Source organism: Oncorhynchus clarkii, chromosome 2, assembly GCF_045791955.1.
Source record: "Oncorhynchus clarkii lewisi isolate Uvic-CL-2024 chromosome 2, UVic_Ocla_1.0, whole genome shotgun sequence".
Classification (NCBI taxonomy): domain Eukaryota; kingdom Metazoa; phylum Chordata; class Actinopteri; order Salmoniformes; family Salmonidae; genus Oncorhynchus; species Oncorhynchus clarkii.
In genome coordinates, this window is record NC_092148.1 from 79,724,234 (window position 1) to 79,745,000 (window position 20,767).

The 20,767-nt window shown below is 42.1% G+C and overlaps 1 protein-coding gene across 1 annotated transcript in view; it reads left to right on the forward strand.

The window, feature by feature from the left end:
• LOC139382699 (polypeptide N-acetylgalactosaminyltransferase 18-like) overlaps nt 1-20,767 on the forward strand; it is an 83,762-nt gene that overhangs the window by 17,422 nt on the left and 45,573 nt on the right. The window contains exons 2-4 of the mRNA XM_071126800.1: nt 16,712-16,907; nt 17,015-17,181; nt 18,717-18,900. Of these exons, the coding sequence (XP_070982901.1) occupies nt 16,712-16,907; nt 17,015-17,181; nt 18,717-18,900 (547 nt within the window). The remainder of the gene's footprint in view (nt 1-16,711; nt 16,908-17,014; nt 17,182-18,716; nt 18,901-20,767) is intronic.

Sequence of the window (20,767 nt, forward strand, 5' to 3'; positions counted from 1 at the left end):
TGCCACTTTATATAATGTTTACATATCCTACATTACTCATCTCATATGTATATTCGGAACTCTATACCATCTACTGCATCTTGCCTATGCCGTTCGGCCATCGCTCATCCATATATTTTTATATACATATTCTTATTCATTCCTTTACGTCTAAGGTAGCTGTTGTGAAATTGTTAGATTACTTGTTAGATATTACTGCATGGTCGGAACTAGAAGCACAAGCATTTCGCTACACTCACATTAACATCTGCTAACCATGTGTATGTGACAAATAAAATGTGATTTGATGATTCGATTAATCTGTTCAAAACAGTGGCAGCATGTGTAGCAGTGGTCATTTGGTTTTTGACATGCAAATGTGAAATAGGTGTATTTATGCTGTTGTTCAAAATGCACAGATCACTATCTCTCTCATATATATATATATATATATATATATACACACACACACACACACACACACACACACACACACACACACACACACACACACACACACACACAAGCAAGCATGTGGACACCCCTTCAAATCAGTGACTTTGGTTATTTCAGCCACACCCGTTGCTGACAGGTGTATAAAATCGAGAGCACAGCCATGCAGACTCCATAGAACAAACATTTGGCAGTAGAATGGCCCATACTGAATAGCTCAGTGACTCAACGTGGCACCGTCATAGGATGCCAACTTTCCAACAAGTCAGTTTGTCAAATTTCTGCCCTGCTAGAGCTGACCCGGTCAACTGTAAGGGCTGTTATTGTGAAATGGAAACGTCTAGGAGCAACAACAGTTCAGCCGCGAAGTGGTAGGCCACACAAGCTCACAGAACGAGACCGCCTAGTGCTGAAGCGCATAGCATGTAAAAATCGTCTGTCCTCGGTTGCAACACTCAATACCGAGTTTCAAACTGTCTCCGGACAAGACCTGTTCGTTGGGAGCTTTAGGAAATGGGTATCCATGGCCGAGCAGCGGCACACAAGCATAAGATCACCATGCGCAATGCCAAGCGTTGGCTGAAGTAGTGTAAAGCTCCCCACCTTTGGACTCTGGAGCAGTGGAAATGCGTTCTCTGGAGTGATGAATCACGTTTCACCATCTGGCAGTCTGCCAGCGAATCTGGGTTTGGCGAATGGATTCCCGGAGAATGCTACCTGCCCAAATGTATAGTTCACACTGTAAAGTTTTGTGGATGAGGAACAATGGTTTGGGGCTGTTTTCCATGGTTCGGGCTAGGCCCCTTAGTTCCAGTGAAGGGAAATCTTAACGCTACAGCATGCAATAACATTCTAGACGATTCTGTGCTTCCAACTTCGTGGCATCAGGTTGGGGATTATTATTATTTATTTTTTGCTTAACCCTTATTTAACAATTCCCCATGCATAAAGCGAGGTCCATACAGAAATGGTTTGTCGATCAGTGTAGAAGAACTTGACTGGCCGGTACAGAGCCCTGACCTCAACCCCATCTGGGATGAATTGGAACTCCGACTGCATAATCGCCCAACATCAGTGCCCGACCTCACTAATGCTCTTGTGGCTGAATGGAAGCAAGTCCCGACAGCAATGTTCCAATATCAAATGAAGATCCTTTCCAGAAGAGTGGAGGCTGTTATAGCAGCAAACGAGGGACCAACTCCATATTAATGCCCATGATTTTGGAATGAGATGTTCGACAAGCAGGTGTCCAGATACACTACACGACCAAAAGTATCTTCTCAAAGAAACTAGTTCAAAAACTTGGCATCATATTTCTGTCATGCTGCTTTGTTGACAACTCCAACCACCTCGTGCCTCGAGTATTCAGCCAATCAGTGGCCGCCACTGCCACAGACATCCGCCTAAGTAAACCACCAGGGTTGTGATTGATTATATTCCAGTAACCTACTGATGCAACCATATGCACTAATTTGATTAATCACCCTAAGCCCCACATTGATCCACTGATCCACCGATATACTGTCCTAGCTGTGCCAACTGTCCTGGGGCATGACTGGGCAATGGGCACAGAAGAAGCGGTGGGCATCTGAGTATGTCTCTGAGAGTTGGAGTGCCCATGAGTTTTGCCAGATACCTCATGTTGTGGGCTAGGTGGAGTTAGCTCATGGTTGAGAGTTGGTGAGTGGCACTATATTTGAAACTTTGCAGATGATTGAGGGATTGGGAGCTTTTGGGGATTTTTAACCTTTATTTAACTTCGCAAGTCAGTTAATTAAGAACAAATTATTATTTACGATGACGGCCTACCCTGGCCAAACCCGGACGATGCTGGGGAAATTGTGCGCCGCCCTATGGGACTCCCAATCATGGCCAGATGTGATAAAGCCTGGATCAAAACCAGGGACTGTAGTGACACCTCTTGCACTGAGATGCTGTGCCTTAGACCGGTGCGCCACTTTCTGTTTGTCACATAGAGGAGTGGAGCACACTCACTAGTGTGAAGTTCAGAAGTGTTTCCGTTTCTTTTTGATGTGTGGGGGTTTTGCATTTTGATAACAGTGGCATCCGCACATACGATCTCCCTGTGTTACAGGAACCTCCTGAATATTCCACTGTAGTTTATGGTTTATCAAACAGCTTGCAAACGTTAGGAGGACTATGGAGGTCAAGAACTCAAGGGACGATGTGATAAACTGCTCTGGCATTCAAATTTTCTATATTTTATTTATATATATATATATATATGAGAAACCCTTACACTACACACCTGCATTATTTATAGGCTTTTTTATTGTGTCGGGGATTTGGGAAAGGTTCAAAATAAAACCTTGTTTTCCTCCGAACACTTAAGTTAAAGCTGTCCCCAACAGTAAGTAATGGTGCAAGGCAGATTTCCACCAGTCTGTCAGCTGTCCCCGATTGTCTCTTTAAACGAGGTTACTGAAAGGGATGGCTGGGACGTGTTCCCGCCCACTCCTGTGGGTGGCACCACCCGGAGGTCAGGGACAGCAGGCAGACACTTGCATAACGCCTGGTGACTGAGCTGATTGGCTCTCTCATCACTGTCAGATTAGAATCCTACACATCTAACCAGACTGGTACTGAGGGATGTGCAGAGCAGACACTCCAGGGTGACACGCATCTGTGACCGGGATGAGGAGGACACACTCTGGGAGTATTAGCACTTAAAGTTCTTAAAGGTAAAGGACTCAACGAGATGACATAGATGTGCAAAGTCAACAGCAGTAGTAGGTCAACATCTGTAACAACCACCTTTTTTTTAAAGAGAAAGTAGCTAATAACCTCTTTTGGTACATTTTGAATTCCTGGTCTCCATTTATGTAAATGCTTCCATACATGTATGGTAAACAGATTGGTAATTGTAGGGCTTAAAGGGCACAGAGAATTACAACTGCCCTCCCGTCCAAGAGAGGTGGCACTCTGCCACACCTCCCCTGGCTGGTCAGGCACATGGTCAGCCAGAACTGGGCACATCTCATTCAGCCCTAGGTCTAAATCTCCTGTGCATAGTCCTCCAGCCCAGCATATGACAGCACATCCCAGCCCATCTCAGCCTCTCAGTGAAGGGCCCTCTTCCCCTGTGAGGGCTTCAGTAAATGTGCGTATGCAAGAAATTTAAAAAATATATTTCCCAGGATATGTGAGTGGGCTGTCTGTTCCCATAAGCCTCTCTGGCAGGGAGGTGGTAGGGCGAATATGTGCAAATGTTGTATTTAGTCTGTCAGGGCACGTTTTCCGTTTCCGTCGACTGGCTTCCCTCAGGTTGTCATATTATTTAATATCATTGCAGTGTTTTTGACCTTAGTGTCATTACATTACGAAGGTAAACATAATATCCATACTGTGCTGCATGCCCATATACTCAACATGGAGCTTGTGTAGCACTGGTATTCATGATGTATTCACTAACAAAAGTTCTTAGCGCTCTTACTATTCCCCCAGTCAACCTTTGTCCCAGGTGTGACGGATGTGACTTGAGCGAGGCCTTTTTCTTCTTTCAATCGGTTTACCTTCAGGCCCATGGTGCCTTGAGAGACACTGTCTGTTTTAGTGGGAGGAAGCACATTTAGGATTATGATTCATTTCATTCACACTGTCTGAGATATGGGGAACTGGACCTGTAAAGGGGGGAAATTATACAAACTCTACAACACACGATAACACTTAAATGATAATATTATTGCTCATTTGTCCTATTTCAGGACGATGTATTATACATCGTGCATTATATACATTTGTGATTATTTTTTATTTTATTTTTATTTATTTTTTTCATATCCCAACTCCCCCTGAGACCCTCAGAGAGTGGGGTCACAGCCATGGTCTGCCATTTATTAATGGCGAGCCTGGAGCATTTAGGGTTAAGTGCCTTGTTCAAGGGCACATCGACAGATTTTTCACCTTGTCGGCTCGGGGCTTAAAACTAGCATCTAGTTACTGGCTCAACACTTTAACCTTAAGGCTACCTATCTTGAGGTCTAAAGAAAAAACATCTTAATTTATGTATACTGGCTGGTTGTGTTATGTAATGAATGTTTATTTCATTTGAAATAAAATGCAGACACTACCTTGCTTTCAAACCAAGCTGAACTAAGTCCATGATATTTTAATAGTAAATATTTAAATGATTGTTTCTAGCTCACTTGGCTGTGTTAAATGCAGTGGTTGTAATTGTACAGTAGGAGATGCGAGCAGGTGCAACTTTGCCTGGGAGTGGTTTGAACAAAGGCATCAGCGAAGCACTTTACTCACATTGCTCGCTAGCTGTGGGGTAATTGGTCTTGTGAGGGGGCCATATGTTTCCTAAACTTGTGCCCTGTTTTCCTAAATAGGAGCAGAAGTCAAGCATATTGTGAGCAGAAGTTTGACTGCAAATGTCTTGTTCTCAGGAAAACATTTCAATCTGTTTCACTGAGTATTCAAACTCCAACACACAGATTAATATTTAATTGAAAGGATATAGGTTTGCATAGACAGACAATCAGAATGACCGTAATGAAAGGTCATGTGATGACATGCATTAATTAGTCCTAGTGTTTTATAAGACCTCTCAACTTGATTGTCTCTTGATATATATATCACAGCAGATTCATCTGTGCAGTCAGGTCTATATCATCAAGATCATTTGGAATCATCTTCATGTTTTAAAGGACGTTTGTACAGAACTAGTAACAATTCTTAATTATGACCCAGAATACCTTAGACCATGTGTCAATCCGGCCCGCAGGTGGTTTGAGTACAACAAATATGTACTTTGAAATGACTTAACCCAAATCGAAACTGTGGAGAAATGATAATGGAACTACATTTCTAGTCTTTTTGCTGTATCCATCTAGCTAACAGTCATTTCTAGTCTCCTCACTATATCCAGCTTGCTAACAGTCATGGAAACAAAAGCTAGACAGTCAGGGAGCATCGGAAATTCCAAAAGTGACAAAAAATTTAGCGAGGAAATATAATCAATTTTGAGTGCAGTACTCCGAACCGGTGAAGACCGGCTGCGGCCTGTGGGGAAAAATAAGTTTGACACTCCTGCCTTAGACATATGTACCCCCTTATCCAGGTAACACCCAAGGTCCAGATTATATACAATAATGCTTCAAATTAAACAAAATTACCAGAATTGGACAATGAAGATAATTCATAATAAGGGGGAGATTGTTACAATGAACTTAAAAGTTCAAAGTCCTGACTGTGAGAGAATGTATTGTTCGTATTATGTGTCAGATAATTGCAACAAAGTAGTACTATCTCGCTCTACCACAGCTTTTCAGGAAGTCACTCTCTGAGCAATTACATTTTCCTGATCTCTTTTAGAAAATAAATTAAATTGTATTAGCAATGCTGTAACTTGATTGGCTCATAAATTGTATCTTATGTTTCAATCAAGCAGTATGAACTTGCAGGAAGAACTATCTATTTGAAGTGCATAATATTGATTTCAGGATGTAGCTAGTATACTCAAGGCTTTAGTTATTGAGATAAATTCTGAATCACTAGCCAGTCATGTTTCCTGCTTGTCAAATTACATGTGTGGACTGTGGAACGGTGTGTGTGTGTGTGCGTGTGTGTGTGTGCTGTATGTGCGCGAGTGTGTGCTGTGTGTGCGAGAGCCTCCTGACAGGCCTTGTGGGTAATCCTCAGACATGATGGATAATGATGGTGTCCTGACTGCAGAGGGAGGTGATCCATACCCCACAGAGGGGGATTTAGTACAGATGAACAGAGTGAAATACGATGCCCATTTGGACAGATGCAGTAGGCTGTCACACCATGTGAGCACATCAGGATGAGCTACAAATGGTGTCTGATAGTTGAAAATAACAGTTTGGCAAACAACTAAAGCTCTAACAGTCTCTTAATGGCTTAACACTTATTCACTTGCTTTCCTAGGTGAGAACCTTATACTTTTCGAGGTGCACTGCAAATGGTTCATCATTATTCATACTTGAGAAAAAAGGTGGGAAGACCATCTGTTCCAATTATGATGAAATGAATAATTTCGGAGCTGAGGCACAAGACTGCAAGCACAGCAGCACTTCAACACCACTGGTCCACAATAATTATTGTACAAGAGGGAACGTTTTCTGATTTTGAAGTTCTGTACACAAACAGATAAAACAAAGGCTTTGGCGAGAGAATTTTCAGAGCTCTGAGAACTTTCCTTTAAATCATCTCATTTGAGTGGGAGTGTTTGCTTTAAAGTGCAAAGCCTGCTGGGATACACTCTACGAAGCCTTAAAGGACCCATCCAGAGGAATTTGCTGCCACTATTTCGACGTAATTCTTGTCCTAATGCGGAAATGCTTGTTTAGTTTCCAAACTCAGAAAACCAATGTTTTTCTCCTACTTAATCTGCCGTGGACATCGCAATCTTTCTCCGTGTGCACAGCCCAAATGGTCTCTGGCAGCCTACACTCCACGATTTGTAAACAAACCAAAAAGCCAGGGATGTATTCATTACGTCTTGCAATGGATAACATTTATCTTTTAAGAACCAAACAAGAGAAAAACGAATGGGGAGGGTCCTAACTGAATTTGTCCAATAAACTCTGTTTTAATTGCAAAACGGTTTCTGTTTGGAGTAAACGCTTTCTGTTGCAAAACGTTTTGCAACCCACAACGTTTTGTAATAATCGTGTAATAAATACACCCCTGGATCAGGGTAGCTTCGCAAATCGCTATGGGGCACAGCTAACGACTAGGCAGAGGACCATCCAATCTCTTTCTCCCTCTTCTGTAACATATAATTAAATGATCAAGGATGAATACAGAGTTTAGCATTAATACTAGTTAAACTAGCTACTGTACTTGAAATGTAGCTTGTTAGCCATCCTACAGCAGCTACCTGGCTAGCTAACGAAACAACAGCTAGAACGACCTAGCTGTAATGTTTACAAGTATCCCCACTAGCTGGCTACTAGACAACCAATGTAACAGTTGGCCCTAAAAGCTTTTTGTAAGTTGCCAAGAAATGCAACAATTGCCTGAATCGGTGATGGACACTATCTGGAATGTGGACAAATATTTTTTATAGCTAGATAAAAAAATATGTTTTATTTAACTGGGCAAGTCAGTTAAGTGAGTTAACTGCCTGTTCAGGGGCAGAACAACAGATTTGAACCTTGTCAGCTCGGGGATTTGAACTTGCAACCTTCCGGTTACTAGTCCAATGCTCTAACCACTAGGCTACCCTGCCACCCAACTTCTTACACATTTGTCTTTGATGAGCCGGTTAGGATAAGGCTGTTACTTGGTCAAATCATGAATCAGACTCTGTACCAGAGGCATTGCCTATCAATAAACATGTTACAATGTATGTTCCTTATTGTCACGTTCATTATAAGGATCGGACCAAGGCGCAGCGTGGTATGCGTACATTCTTATTTATTTAAAGACTGAACAAACTAACAAAACGAAACTTGAAGCTATACAAACGAGTGCTGACAGGCAACTACACATAGACAAGAGTCCACAAACACCAAAGGGAAAATGGCTACCTAAATATGATCCCCAATCAGAGACAACGATAAATATTGGGAACTGATTGGGAACCATATCAGGCCAACAGAATTACAAAAAACAGTAAGACCTACAAAACCCTAGACATACAAAACCCCTAGACAATACAAAAACTAACGTACCCACCCTAGTCACACCCTGACCTAACCAAAATATAAAGAAAACAGAGATATCTCAGGTCAGGGCGTGATACTTATTATTTACTTCATCCAGATATTACACTATTGATGTTTATGGAGTACAAAATGTCTAGTTAGCTTGTATTCTCCAAATAATAACACAACTGTTCCTGTAACAATAGAATGTGTATGCTGTAATATAGGTTATATCTAAAAACACATTTACTTGCAAACTTTGTCTAAATTGTTCATCTGCACTTTTCTTCAAGTAAATCTGTTTTTAACATTTTCTGTAGAAATGAAGTAGTCCTAGTGCATACAGTTGTATGGTTTTGGTTTGACATTTTGAAGTCTCAGCATCACGCTGTTACTGTGGAATTGCCTGTATCTATCTGGCCGTGGTTTAACTTATGTGGTTATGCAGAGTAGAGGGGGGCTGGGATGGGTAGCTTTAAAATGGCATATAGGCAACTACAATATTAAGAGAGGACAAAATGTTACTCTACTAAATAGAGAAGTGCAAAATTGAAGGATTAACTAAATTCACTTGCTATTAGCACTAATATAATTATGACCTGTATTGTACTTTTCTTGTTTTCATATTACTTTGCAGCATTTTGTATCACATTGGCCAACAAGCACATTCCTTTTGGCAGCTAGGTTTATTACTGTAGAGACACCTTGCAGTTTTGGAGACGGCTTCGCATTTGGTAACAAAACTAAGGTGATCTGGTAGTGCATCTGATTTAATCACTGAGCTATTAACTTTAGCAATGCTAGCTAGCCAGCTAAACTTCTTTAGTTAGTGTAGTGTGCAACTGGGTCATTCTCACAACGGACGTTTGACCAACAAAATCTTGTCATTTTCCACAGAATCTCCTCTTCGATCACTGAGATTAGCATTTGTATTTATCTATTTTATCATGTTTTTTAAATCAGCTATTATGTATTTTACCACAATTTCTACAAAATTCTCATTACTGCAACAGTCCGTAAAAGTTGTTTTTATGTTTTAACATTGCTCCCCTAATGAAAATGTCTGAGTTAAACATGACACTGAAAATACAAATATAAAATAGGAAATTATTAAAACATTTAAACGTTTAGCAGTTAGCACCGAATATTTTTAGAAACAGCAAGTTTTTAAAGGTCCAAAGAGTTTGGACCGCTTCGTGTTTTCCTTTTTGACATGGAAAAAATATTGCGATACTTGTATGGTCCTGGCCCTATAGATGACCACATCCTTCCACACTGTTGTATCCTACACACTATTCTGTCACTGCGCATGGCCTCTCCTCTCTGAACAGACACACACACACACACGCACACACAGAGGAGTTTGGAGAGCATGTCAGCCAGTGTTGCGTTCTAATGGGAGGGTGACTTCTTAAAATGACCAACCAAGAACTCACAACCTCTGCAGCTTTCTGGCCACTAAACTGCATGTGACCATCTGCATGATGTAGTTTTCTTGTGCTGGCTACTGGATCAAGATATTACCATACGTTAGGGTAAAAAGATTCAACCATACTTGCCAATTGTGCACAGAATTTGACCATCTGATGATAATCTGTTCTTGTGCTGTGTTCTCATGAATGGATAACAAAAACTTTTTTTGTGTGTGTGTTTTTTTTAGGTTCATGATGATGTAGCTATAAATTCTACCAATGCTGATAATATTCCTGTTCATCATTGCAGCTCTCTTTGTGATGAAGATCTTTAGACTGTGAGGGTATCTATATTGTCCTACTACAGCTGAGCAGACATTGAAAACAAGCCAGCATGTTCTCAGCAAGGTCACTTCAGCCTGCTGTTTGCCATGATGACATCAGTGTTTGGTGGCAGTTGCTCTCAGGGGTGACAGTGACATGCTTTTTTGGTCTGTACCTTGGCGCTCACAAGCCCCAACCACCTCCCCTACCCTATCAAGCACACTAGGCTCTCAGTGGTCTAAGGGGGTAGGGGTACTGTACAGGTTGAGGCAGAATACATACCCCCCAAGGCATGCCTGTAATCAGACACATGCGTAGAAGGCCTCAGACAACCTATACCCCCATAAATGTAATGGCACAGGAAGGGATGGCTGCTGTTTTTATGGGCTCTTAACCAAACGTGCAGTTTTTTTGTTTTTTTGCATTGTTTGTAACTTATTTGCTACATAATGTTGCTGCTACCGTCTCTTATGACCAAAAAGAGCTTCTGGACATCAGAACAGTGATTACCCACCTTGAACTGGACAAAGAATTTTGAGTCGAACGAGAGGGATTTACTCCAGACACACGACGAGGCCATCATCCCCGTCATTCGCAGGAGAAAAAGATTGCGATATTGCGGAAGGAGATCGGGGTGCCTTGTAAGGATCTGGCGACAAGTGGCTAATCTGCCTTTGCCATCATTACTATTGGCCAATGTACAATCGCTGGATAATAAAGTGGGCAATCTACAAGCATGTATATCCTACCAACTTGAGGTAGTGTGGTCTACAGCTTGTCATGAGCCTGGTTTGCTAACTACCTTTCTCAAGGAGTGCAGTGTATAAAGTCCGAGGGAGTACCCCAAGGCTCAATCCTAGGCCCCACGCTCTTCTCAATTTACATCAACAACATATCTCAGGCAGTAGGACGCTCTCTCATCCATTTTTATATGCAGATGATAGTCTTATACTCAGCTGGCCCCTCCCCGGATCTTGCGCTAAATGCTCTACAACAAAGCTTTCTTAGTGTCCAACAAGCTTTCTCTACCCTTGTTCTGAACACCTCCAAAACAAAGGTCATGTGGTTTGGTAAGAAGAATGCCCCTCTTCCCACAGGTGTTATTACTACCTCTGAGGTTTTAGAGGTCCCAAGTACAAGTACTTGGGAGTATGGCTAGACGGTACACTCTCCTTCTCTCAGCACATACCAAAGCTGCAGGCTAAAGTTAAATCTAGACTTGGTTTCCTCTCATATTTCACCCTAGCTTTCAAACTAACCCTGATCCAGATGACGAAGACATCATTTATAGATCGGCAGGTAAGGGTGCTCTCGAGCGGCTAGATGTTCTTTACCACTCGGCCATCAGATTTGCAACCAATGCTCCTTACAGGACATATCACTGCACTCTATACTCCGCTGTAAACTGGTCATCTCTGTATACCCGTCGCAAGACCCACTGGTTGATGCTTATTTATAAAAACTCTCTTAGGTCTCACTCCCCCCTATCTGAGATATCTACTGCAGCCCTCATTCTCCACATACAACACCCATTCTGCCAGTCACATTCTGTTAAAGGTTCCCAAAGCACACACATCCCTGGGTCGCTGCTCCTTTCAGTTCACTGCAGCTAGTAACTGGAACGAGCTGCAACAAACACTCAAACTGGACAGTTTTATCTCAATCTCTTCATTCAAAGACCCAGTCATGGACACTCTTACTTAAAGTTGTGGCTTCTTTGCATGATGTATTGTTGTCTCTACCTAATTCACCTTTGCGCTGTTGACTTTGCCCAATAATGTTTGTAACATGTTTTTGTGCTGCTACCATGCTGTGTTGCTGCCTTGTTATGTTGTTGTCTTAGGTCTCGCTTTATGTAGTGTTGTGTGTTTTGTCATATATTTATATTGTATAATTAAAAAATAATAATTTAATCCCAGGCCCCTGTCCATGCAGGAGGGCTTTGGCCTTTTGGTAGGCCGTCATTGTAAATAGGAATTTGTTCTTAAGTTCTTAACTGACTTGCCTAGTTAAATAAAATTAAACATTTAAAAATTAGATACTCTATCGACCAAGAGAGTTTTCATCTATATTCTTCGTAGCTGTCCATTTACCACCACCACCACTAAGACCGCACTCAATGAGCTGTATACGGCCATAAGCAAACAGGAAAACTCTCATCCAAAGGCGGCGTTCCTAGTGGCCGGGGACTTTAATGCAGGGAAACTTAAATCCGTTTTACCTGATTTCTACCAGCATGTTAAATGTGCAACCAGGGGGAGAAAAAACTCTAGACCATATTTACTCCACACACAGAGATGCGTACAAAGCTCTCTATCGCCCTCCATTTGGTAAATCTGACCATAATTCTATCCTCCTGAATCCTGCTTACAATCAAAAACTCAAGCAGGAAGCTCCAGTGACTCGGTCAATAAAACAATGGTCAATGAATCCGATGCTAAGCTACAGGACTGTTTTGCTAGCACAGAAGGAATATGTTTTGGGATTCTTCCGATGGCATTGAGGAGTACACCACATCACACTGGCTTCATCAATATGTGCTGTCATGACGTGGCCCTTTCTGGGTATAGATTGTGGCATCTCTCTCGCACTCACTCACACACAGGTTCTGTTATCAGGTCATAAATGCCTGGCAGAGACTCTCTCCCCCTGGTCATGCAGATAGAGACACATAGAGAACGAAGGCTTTCACATGGCAAGCTCCTGAATCCCCAAAATGGGAATTTGATCCAAAATGTCCACTTGTGAGAAGGTGGGAATGGTCCGTGGACACTTAAGGGATGGGTATGACGAGTGTGTTTCATTTGGTGACCTCAGACAGGACAGGATACACAACTATATCTCTGAATGTGTACAATTCTCTATGGGGTTTGCGTCTAATTCTTGTATAAAATAAATGAGTAAAGATTAAACTATTTGTGAAATTATGTAACGTGATGTTAAACCTTTTTTAATGTGAGAGAATTGTATTTCCTTTAAAGTTTAACTAAGTCATTGGCCCGCCCCCGTTAGCAGACATCATCTGGTGTCTTAGAACCTCCTTTTCTATTGTTACGAATAAAACCCCCTCCTTAGGAAATCCTCTTCAGACCACACGTACCTCGATGGACACCGAGGGGGCACAGGTTTGAGTTTAGACTCAGAGCGTGAGCTGTGATGCGAATAGTTATTGAATTCCTAACCATACCACGTGGAACATTGGCTACATGGCTGGAAATGGTTAAACACTGAGACTATTGATCCCTACAGAATAAGAGCAAATCTTCAATACTAATTACTAGTCTGCAGCTAGAAATGATGTCAACCTGGGATGTGAAGACCGACAACCGCCGAAACATCTATTCTATGACAACATTTCTGAATACTTTGATCTTCAGGGAAGCAGAGGTAGAGGCGCTGCTGAACAAACTCTCCGCAGACGGACCGGATTCCAACAGAAATCACGACGACACACTGGGTGTCAATATATATTGATTGCAATTATTCCCGAAGGAGTGAGCGTTCATGTGCAAAGGATTAGCATTTTAATTAATGTAATTATAAACTGTGTAGTGGTTAGAGTGTTGGACTAGTAACCGCAAGGTTGCAAGTTCAAACCCCTGAGCTGACAAGGTACAAATCTGTCGTAGTGCCTTCAAAGCTCATCACTAAGCTAAGGACCCTGGGACTAAACACCTCCCTCTCCAACTGGATCCTGGACGAGACAGGCTATGGGGAGGAGATCAGAGACCTGGCCGTGTGATACCAGGACAACAACCTCTCCCTCAACGTGATCAAGACAAAGGAGATGATTGTGGACTACAGAAAAAGGAGGACCGAGTATGCCCGCATTCTCATCGACAGGGCTGTAGTGGAGCAGGTGGAGAGTTTCAAGTTCCTTGGTGTCCACATCACCAATAAACTTATGGTCCAAGCACACCAAGACAGTCGTAAAGAGGGCACGACAAAACCTATTCCCCCTCGGGTGACTGTAAAGATTTGGCATGGGTCCTTAGATCCTCAAAAGGTTCTACAGCTGCACCATCGAGAGTTGCATCACTGCCTGGTATGGCAACTGCTCGGCCTCCGACCGTAAGGCACTACAGTGGGCAGTGCGTACGGCCCAGTACATCACTGGGGCAAAGCTTCCTGCAATCCAGGACCTCTATACCAGGCGGTGTCAGAGGAAGGCCCTAAAATTGTCCAGGACTCTAGCCACCTTAGTCATAGACTGTTCTCTCTGCTACCGCACGGCAAGTGGTCCCGGAGTGCCAAGTCTAGGTCCAAGAGGCTTCTGAACAGCTTCTACCCCCAAGCCATAAGACTCCTAAACATATAATAAAATGGCTACCCAGACTATTTGCATTGACCCCCCCCCCCTTTTTACGCCGCTGCTATTCTCTGTTTATTATCTATGCATAGTCACTTTAATAACTCTACCTACATGTACATATTACCTCGACTCACCAGCAAACGGACTCTGTACCTGTACCCCCTTTTAATTATTTGTTACTTTTTATTTCTTATTTTTCTTAACTGCATTGTTGGTTAAGGGCTTGTAAGTAAGCATTTCACTAAGGTGTTGTATAAGGTGCATGTGACAAATAACATTTTATTTGACTATGTTAACTTCATGACTGTAAATGACTTCAAACTCATGCACTACTTGTGTAATTGGTAGCTTTTGGCATCAAGACAACAGCAAAGTGTTCCATTCCCATGTGGCTACTTTTTCCAGTCCAAAACACTACTGTCCATTGAAGCCTTCATAAATGCCTGCACGCCTCACCTCTTTTCCACATGATTAACCACAGAGGTCCACTATGGCTCAGATGTGTGTTGGGGGCCTGGGCCAGGCCAAATATGTTACATACAGAACTATACAGCCTGCCTAGAGCCCATGGTAAACATTTACCCGGCTCTTACGGCTGCTCATGAATTTGAGGTGGGAAAAAGACACTGAACGATTTTTACAATTTTTCTTTTGTATATTTTTTTCCAACTACACTGTGAATGCCATTACCAAGCTGAAAATTACAAGCCATACATCAGAGCCAGTGTGCGGAAGAAGCAATTACCTGCTCTCAGCGTTACATATTTACAATAATTTTCTGGAAATAGGATTGTGTAGAATTATTTCATCTCATAGATTTTGCAGATTGTATGAAATATAATTTAATACAGTTACTCAACAGACGGAATGCACACATCTCCTTCATTGAGCTTTGAAAACTATGTAATATTGTCCATTTCCCATAGGGATACTGTACTGTTGACAGTTTGGAGAAAAAGACCTCAGATAGCTAGCATCAACGACAAGAAACTGCCATGTGGGGAATCGTAAGTGCCTCGTTTCATCTAATTTCATCTTGTTCTTGATACCATGTCTTATTTTGACTGATTTCATGTGGGAAGTTTACAAACACTTAGGTTGGAGTCATTAAAACTAGTTTACATACTCTTAGGTTGGAGTCATTAAACTAGTTTACATACACTTAGGTTGGAGTCATTAAAACTAGTTTACATACACTTAGGTTGGAGTCATTAAAACTAGTTTACATACACTTAGGTTGGAGTCATTAAAACACGTTTTTCAACCACTCCACAAATTTCTTGTTAACAAACTATAGTTTTGTCAAGTCGGTTAGGACATCTACTTTGTGCATGACACAAGTCATTTTTCCAACAATTGTAAATAGACAGATTATTTCACTTATCACTGTATCACAATTCCAGTGGGTTAGAAGTTTACATGAACTGAGTTGACTGTGCCTTTTAAACAGCTTGGAAATTCTTAATGCTACAGCATACAATGACATTCTAGACGATTCTGTGCTTCCAACTTTGTGGCAAAAGTTTGGGGAGGCTCTTTCCTGTTTCAGCATGACAATTCCCCCGTGCACAAAGCGAGGTCCATACAGAAATGTTTTTTTTGAGATTGGTGTGGGAGAACTTCACTGGCCTGCATAGAGCCGTAACCTCAACCCTATCAAACACCTTTTGGGATGAATTGGAATGCTGACTGTGAGCCAGGCCTAATCGCCCAACATCAGTGGCCAACCTCACTAATGCTATTGTGGCTGAATGAAGGCAAGTCCCCGCAGCAATGTTCCAACATCAATTGAAAAGCCTTCCCAGAAGAGTGGAGGCTGTTATAGAAGCAAAGGGGGGACCAAATCCATATTAATTCCCATGATTTTGGAACGAGATGTTTGACGAGCAGATGTCCCTATTCTTTTGGTCATGTAGTGTATATTTAATCAGAGTATTATTGTGCTGTCAGGAGACCCTGCGTACTGAACCCTTCATGTCAACATCCTCCTCAGATATAGTTGTGCCCTTAGTAGCACATTTTGGGGTCCCAGTCGTGGCAGAGATGAATGACTTAGTACTGAGAGAGAGTGCAATGTAGTGGCTATAATTCAATAACCTCGGACGATAATTAGCATTCAGTAATTACCTGCGCCAAGCCCTTCATCACTCGTTGTGCTTTGTGAAGTCATTTCATCCCTCGCTGTAAATACCTCAGTAACTTTCCACTGGGTTGCGTTCTTTTAGCTCACAATACTGGTGTTGAGTGACAGAGATTATCGTATTGTCCAGACAATGTGATATAGTAGGACTAACCTGTTTGGTATTGCTGCTTCAGTAGACGACCAGAAAAGTTGAAATATGCATGTGTATTATCATTAGTCCGAGGCCTCAGTAACACATAGCAACGTTTCACATGATGGATCAATTCAAATGCTAATGTTTTCCAGGAAGTGTGCCTGTTATCATGCTGAATACAATGACTCTTCACCACCTGGTATAAATCTCTTTAATGTAAGCTATGTAAAGTATGTGGCAACGTCATGAATGTAAACGATGTTCTTTCTACTGCTCAGCCACACATTTTATCTCTTCTCTTCCTCTCTCCTACAGAGGTGCCCCAAAAGGATAAGGACAGTGAAGAAAAAGCAGGGGAGTCCCTCTCCTCCCTGTTTGTCCGCTGGGGTCATGACCTTGGTCCTGAGAGTCGCCGGGTGGCGCTGAAGAAGTTCCAGTACTACGGCTACAATGGCTACCTCAGTGACCGCCTCTCTCTGACCAGACCCATCCCAGACCTCAGGCCTGATGGGTCAGTGACCTTTGACCCTTCTGTTGGTTCCTTTTTATCATCCATTTAAAACAAATATTTATACAAGTTATTTTTTCATATCTTGTCTGTTTGCGGTTTCTCCTCAGGTGCAGAAACATGTCGTACCCCTCCGATCTCCCCCAAGTCAGTATCATCTTTATCTTTGTGAACGAGGCCCTGTCGGTCATCCTGCGCTCCATCCACACAGCCATGAACAGAACTCCCTCCCACCTCCTCAAGGAGATCATCCTGGTTGATGACAACAGCAACAATGGTAACTCCTATATTCTTACCAAATGTAGCCTACAAAATATACAAACTGCATTGAAAACAGGAAGCCATTCAGGCTGCTTACTAGCAAGCATAAATGCATGCCTACACACTATGTATTTACATCATCATACATAGATCAATTCACACTTGACATGCTTGAGGACGGAGAGTACATCAGAATTTTCTCTTTAATGTTCTTTAAAAAATGTATCTACCCCTATACACATTTACAATATCAAAAACAACATTGCTGGTGTTGCTTGCCAATTGAATGGATTACTTTCACACAGCTCCCAATTAACTTATTTGTTTTCCTAGTTATTTCAGCAGGACAGACCTGCATACTGATCAGCTATAGAGCCAGAGGGAAGTGAGAAGATTTAAAGGCTCTGTTTTACCTAGACTGATCAAGGTGTTTGAGCTGCATACTTGACTGAACATGTATCATATTATGGTGACAAATGAGGGTCAAACGAGTCCAGCAGAGGGATAAAAAAGAAACAGGCTGCTTCTTTTGAATTAATATTTTTATTAAGGCCTCCTATTTCAGGCTATAAACATTGAATCATTGGATTAAAAAGAGAGGAGCATCCGTAATGCAAATGAATTGGAAAACGGAACTGTAGCCCAGAGGCAGAGTATTACTGAGAGTGGAAATGAAGCTATAAAATGTTCCTTTGTGGCCGTTGATATTCTAATTAATTCCTTGGCAGTTGGCTCACTTTGAACAATAAGACACTTTCCGTTCTGTACAGTTTCAGTCTGGCTAACAGCTCGCAATCCTTAGTGGGGTTCCTCATAGGGTCAGCTGGGGTTAATTCCCATGACAATCCAATTAATCTAATCGACCTTAGTCCTCTTATTTGTACTCTTAATTTCTAAATGAGTTAAATTACTGTATATTCACCACTAACTATCGCTATATATTACTTGGTTAATCCTAATCAGTTCATGGTTGTATGATGAATACTGTCATACATAACATGTCTGAAGGATATTGTCCCCTAAAGTGTATCAGCTTACTCCCCGAACACTGCTGGAATGAAAACGGACAGTGATGTCTGATCCTTGCCCTTAATGACCCAATCACTCCCTCTCGTTGCCATGGTAAGCCACTGCCATGACCACCTAACAAATTAAACAAGCAGGTGGCAGATGGTGCTTGTGGGAAAGCAGAATGGACTTCCCTCAACCAGACGATGCTGAGGGCTGCTCAATAATAGGATATTTCCAGGACTTTTCACAACCCCAATATTATTCCTTTGAAATACCCTTTACACCATGGAATGTGGAATAGACGGCACTTCGGGCTGTAAAGCACATTTCAAAAGTGTGTTTAGTTGATGGTCCTAGGTAGTCTACACTGTACATACCTTCAGCAGATTTCACAGGTGTAGGCTTTTATAAGACATCATGAGAAATACATACACACTGTTTCAAAGCTTCCCAGTGTTTCATGCAGTAATGTCACTTCTTTGTAAAGATCAGACAGACTCTGTGATGCTTATACAAATCCATATACGACTGTTTCTATAGCTGAGCTGAAGGAGAACCTTCAACACTTTGTGAAGGAGGCCAACTCCCAGCGGCCAGACTTCATCAAACTGGTCCGTCACGACAAGCAGGAGGGACTGATCCGCTCCCGGGTCAGTGGGTGGAGGGCCGCCAGCGCACCCGTCGTGGCCCTGTTCGATGCCCACGTGGAGTTCAACATTGGATGGTAAGGGACTGGGATGCCATATGTGTATGTGCCCATCTGTCCAACAGCTAAAAACCTTGTGTGCCCATTTATAATATTTGATGCAAGTGCGGTAGAATTGATATGTGCTGCATTTTCTCAGTCATTACCTTAGAGATATTACCTAAAAGAGCTAGTTTGGTAGATGAGGTAGAGGGTTTTCAGTCAGAATAATATGTGACTGCCCTCAGCTCTTAAAGGCATTAGGGCTCAACGGGTTGACGTGCTGCTGACTGGAGTTGAGATATGAGATGTGTTGTCCATGGCAACCGAGTGTATCAGGGCTTCCTGTTGTCTGACAGAGTTGATGTGCCTGTTAATCATTCTCTCCACAGCTTGACAGGCCGACCGACGCACATATCTCTGAAGAGCCTGGGCTCAATTCAAAATAACCCCACTTACTCCTGAAGTGCTTTGGCACAGATCTCAGAACACACAGGTCTCCTCACTTCTCAGAGCTACCAGATTTAATGTCTTCGACCAATAAAGTAATTTGCCTCAATGCGATGACATTGCTTGAAAAGCAGAGTACATGAGGCTCTCGGCTTGTCTTTTATGCACAGAAACATGTTGATATAATTACAGGTTGGCTGTTCATATTAACATTGATCTGAGGCCTTTTGTACAAAAAACAACTTTGATGCTATTTGTGTGTCTGCTGAGGATCCTTTTCCAAATGTAATTACACACATATGCAAGCCCTGTGGAGATCTAACATGGTTATTTTTAATGATTGATTGAATAATGTCTGTCATTTTAAATGACAGAGGGCGACTGACTGCTATATTTAGCACCTCTGCTACTGTACATTACAATCATCAGGAGCTGTGGACATGTTGTCTAGTGCCAGTCGACAACAGATTTTCTGTCTATCTTGATGTGTTTTATCTAGTCTAAAATTGAAAACTCAAACTCCCACGAACAAGACTTCAAGTTACCTTTTAGTGAGGAGAACTACATTGAGTGTCCAAAACATTAAGGACACCTTCCTAATATTGAGTTGCATCCCCCTCTTTTGCCCTTAGAACAGCCTCAGTTCATCAAGGCATGGAATCTACAAGGTGTTGAAAGCGTTCCACAGGGATGCTGGCCCATGTTGACTCCAATGCTTCCCAAAGTTGTGTCAAGTTGGCAGGATGTCCTTTGGGTGGAGGACCATTCTTGATACACACGGGAAACTGCTGCGTGTGAAAAACCCAGTAGCATTGCAGTTCTTGACTCAAACCGGTGCGCCTGGCACCTACTACCATAACCCATTCACTGGCACATCTTTTGTCTTGCCCCTTCACCCTCTGAATGGCACACATGCACAATCAATTGTGCTTAAAAATCCTTATTTAATCCTTAATTAACCTCCTCCCCTTCATCTACACTGATTTGAAGTGGATTTAACAAGTTACAGTACATCAATACAGGATCCTAGCTTTCACCTGGATTCACCTGGTCAGTCTGTCATGGAAAGAGCAGGTGTCCTTAATGTTTTGTACACTGTGTATATAAATGTGTTAAGATGTGTATTTCCTTGACTGTGGCCTTTATGGTAGAGTGGCCAGACAGAAGCCACTCCTCAGTAAAAGGCACAGCCCACTTGGAGTTTGCCAAAAGGCACCCAAAGGACTTTCAGACCATGAGAAACAAGATTCTCTGGTTTGATGAAAACAAGATTGAACACTTTGGCCTGAATGCCAAGTGTCACATCTAGAGGAAACCTGGCACCATCCCAACAGTGAAACATGGTGGTGGCAGCTGTGGTGATGTTTTTTAGCGGCAGGGACTGGGAGATTTGTCAGGATCTAGGGAAAGATGAACGGAGCAAAGTACAGAGATCCTTATTTTATTTTTATTTTTT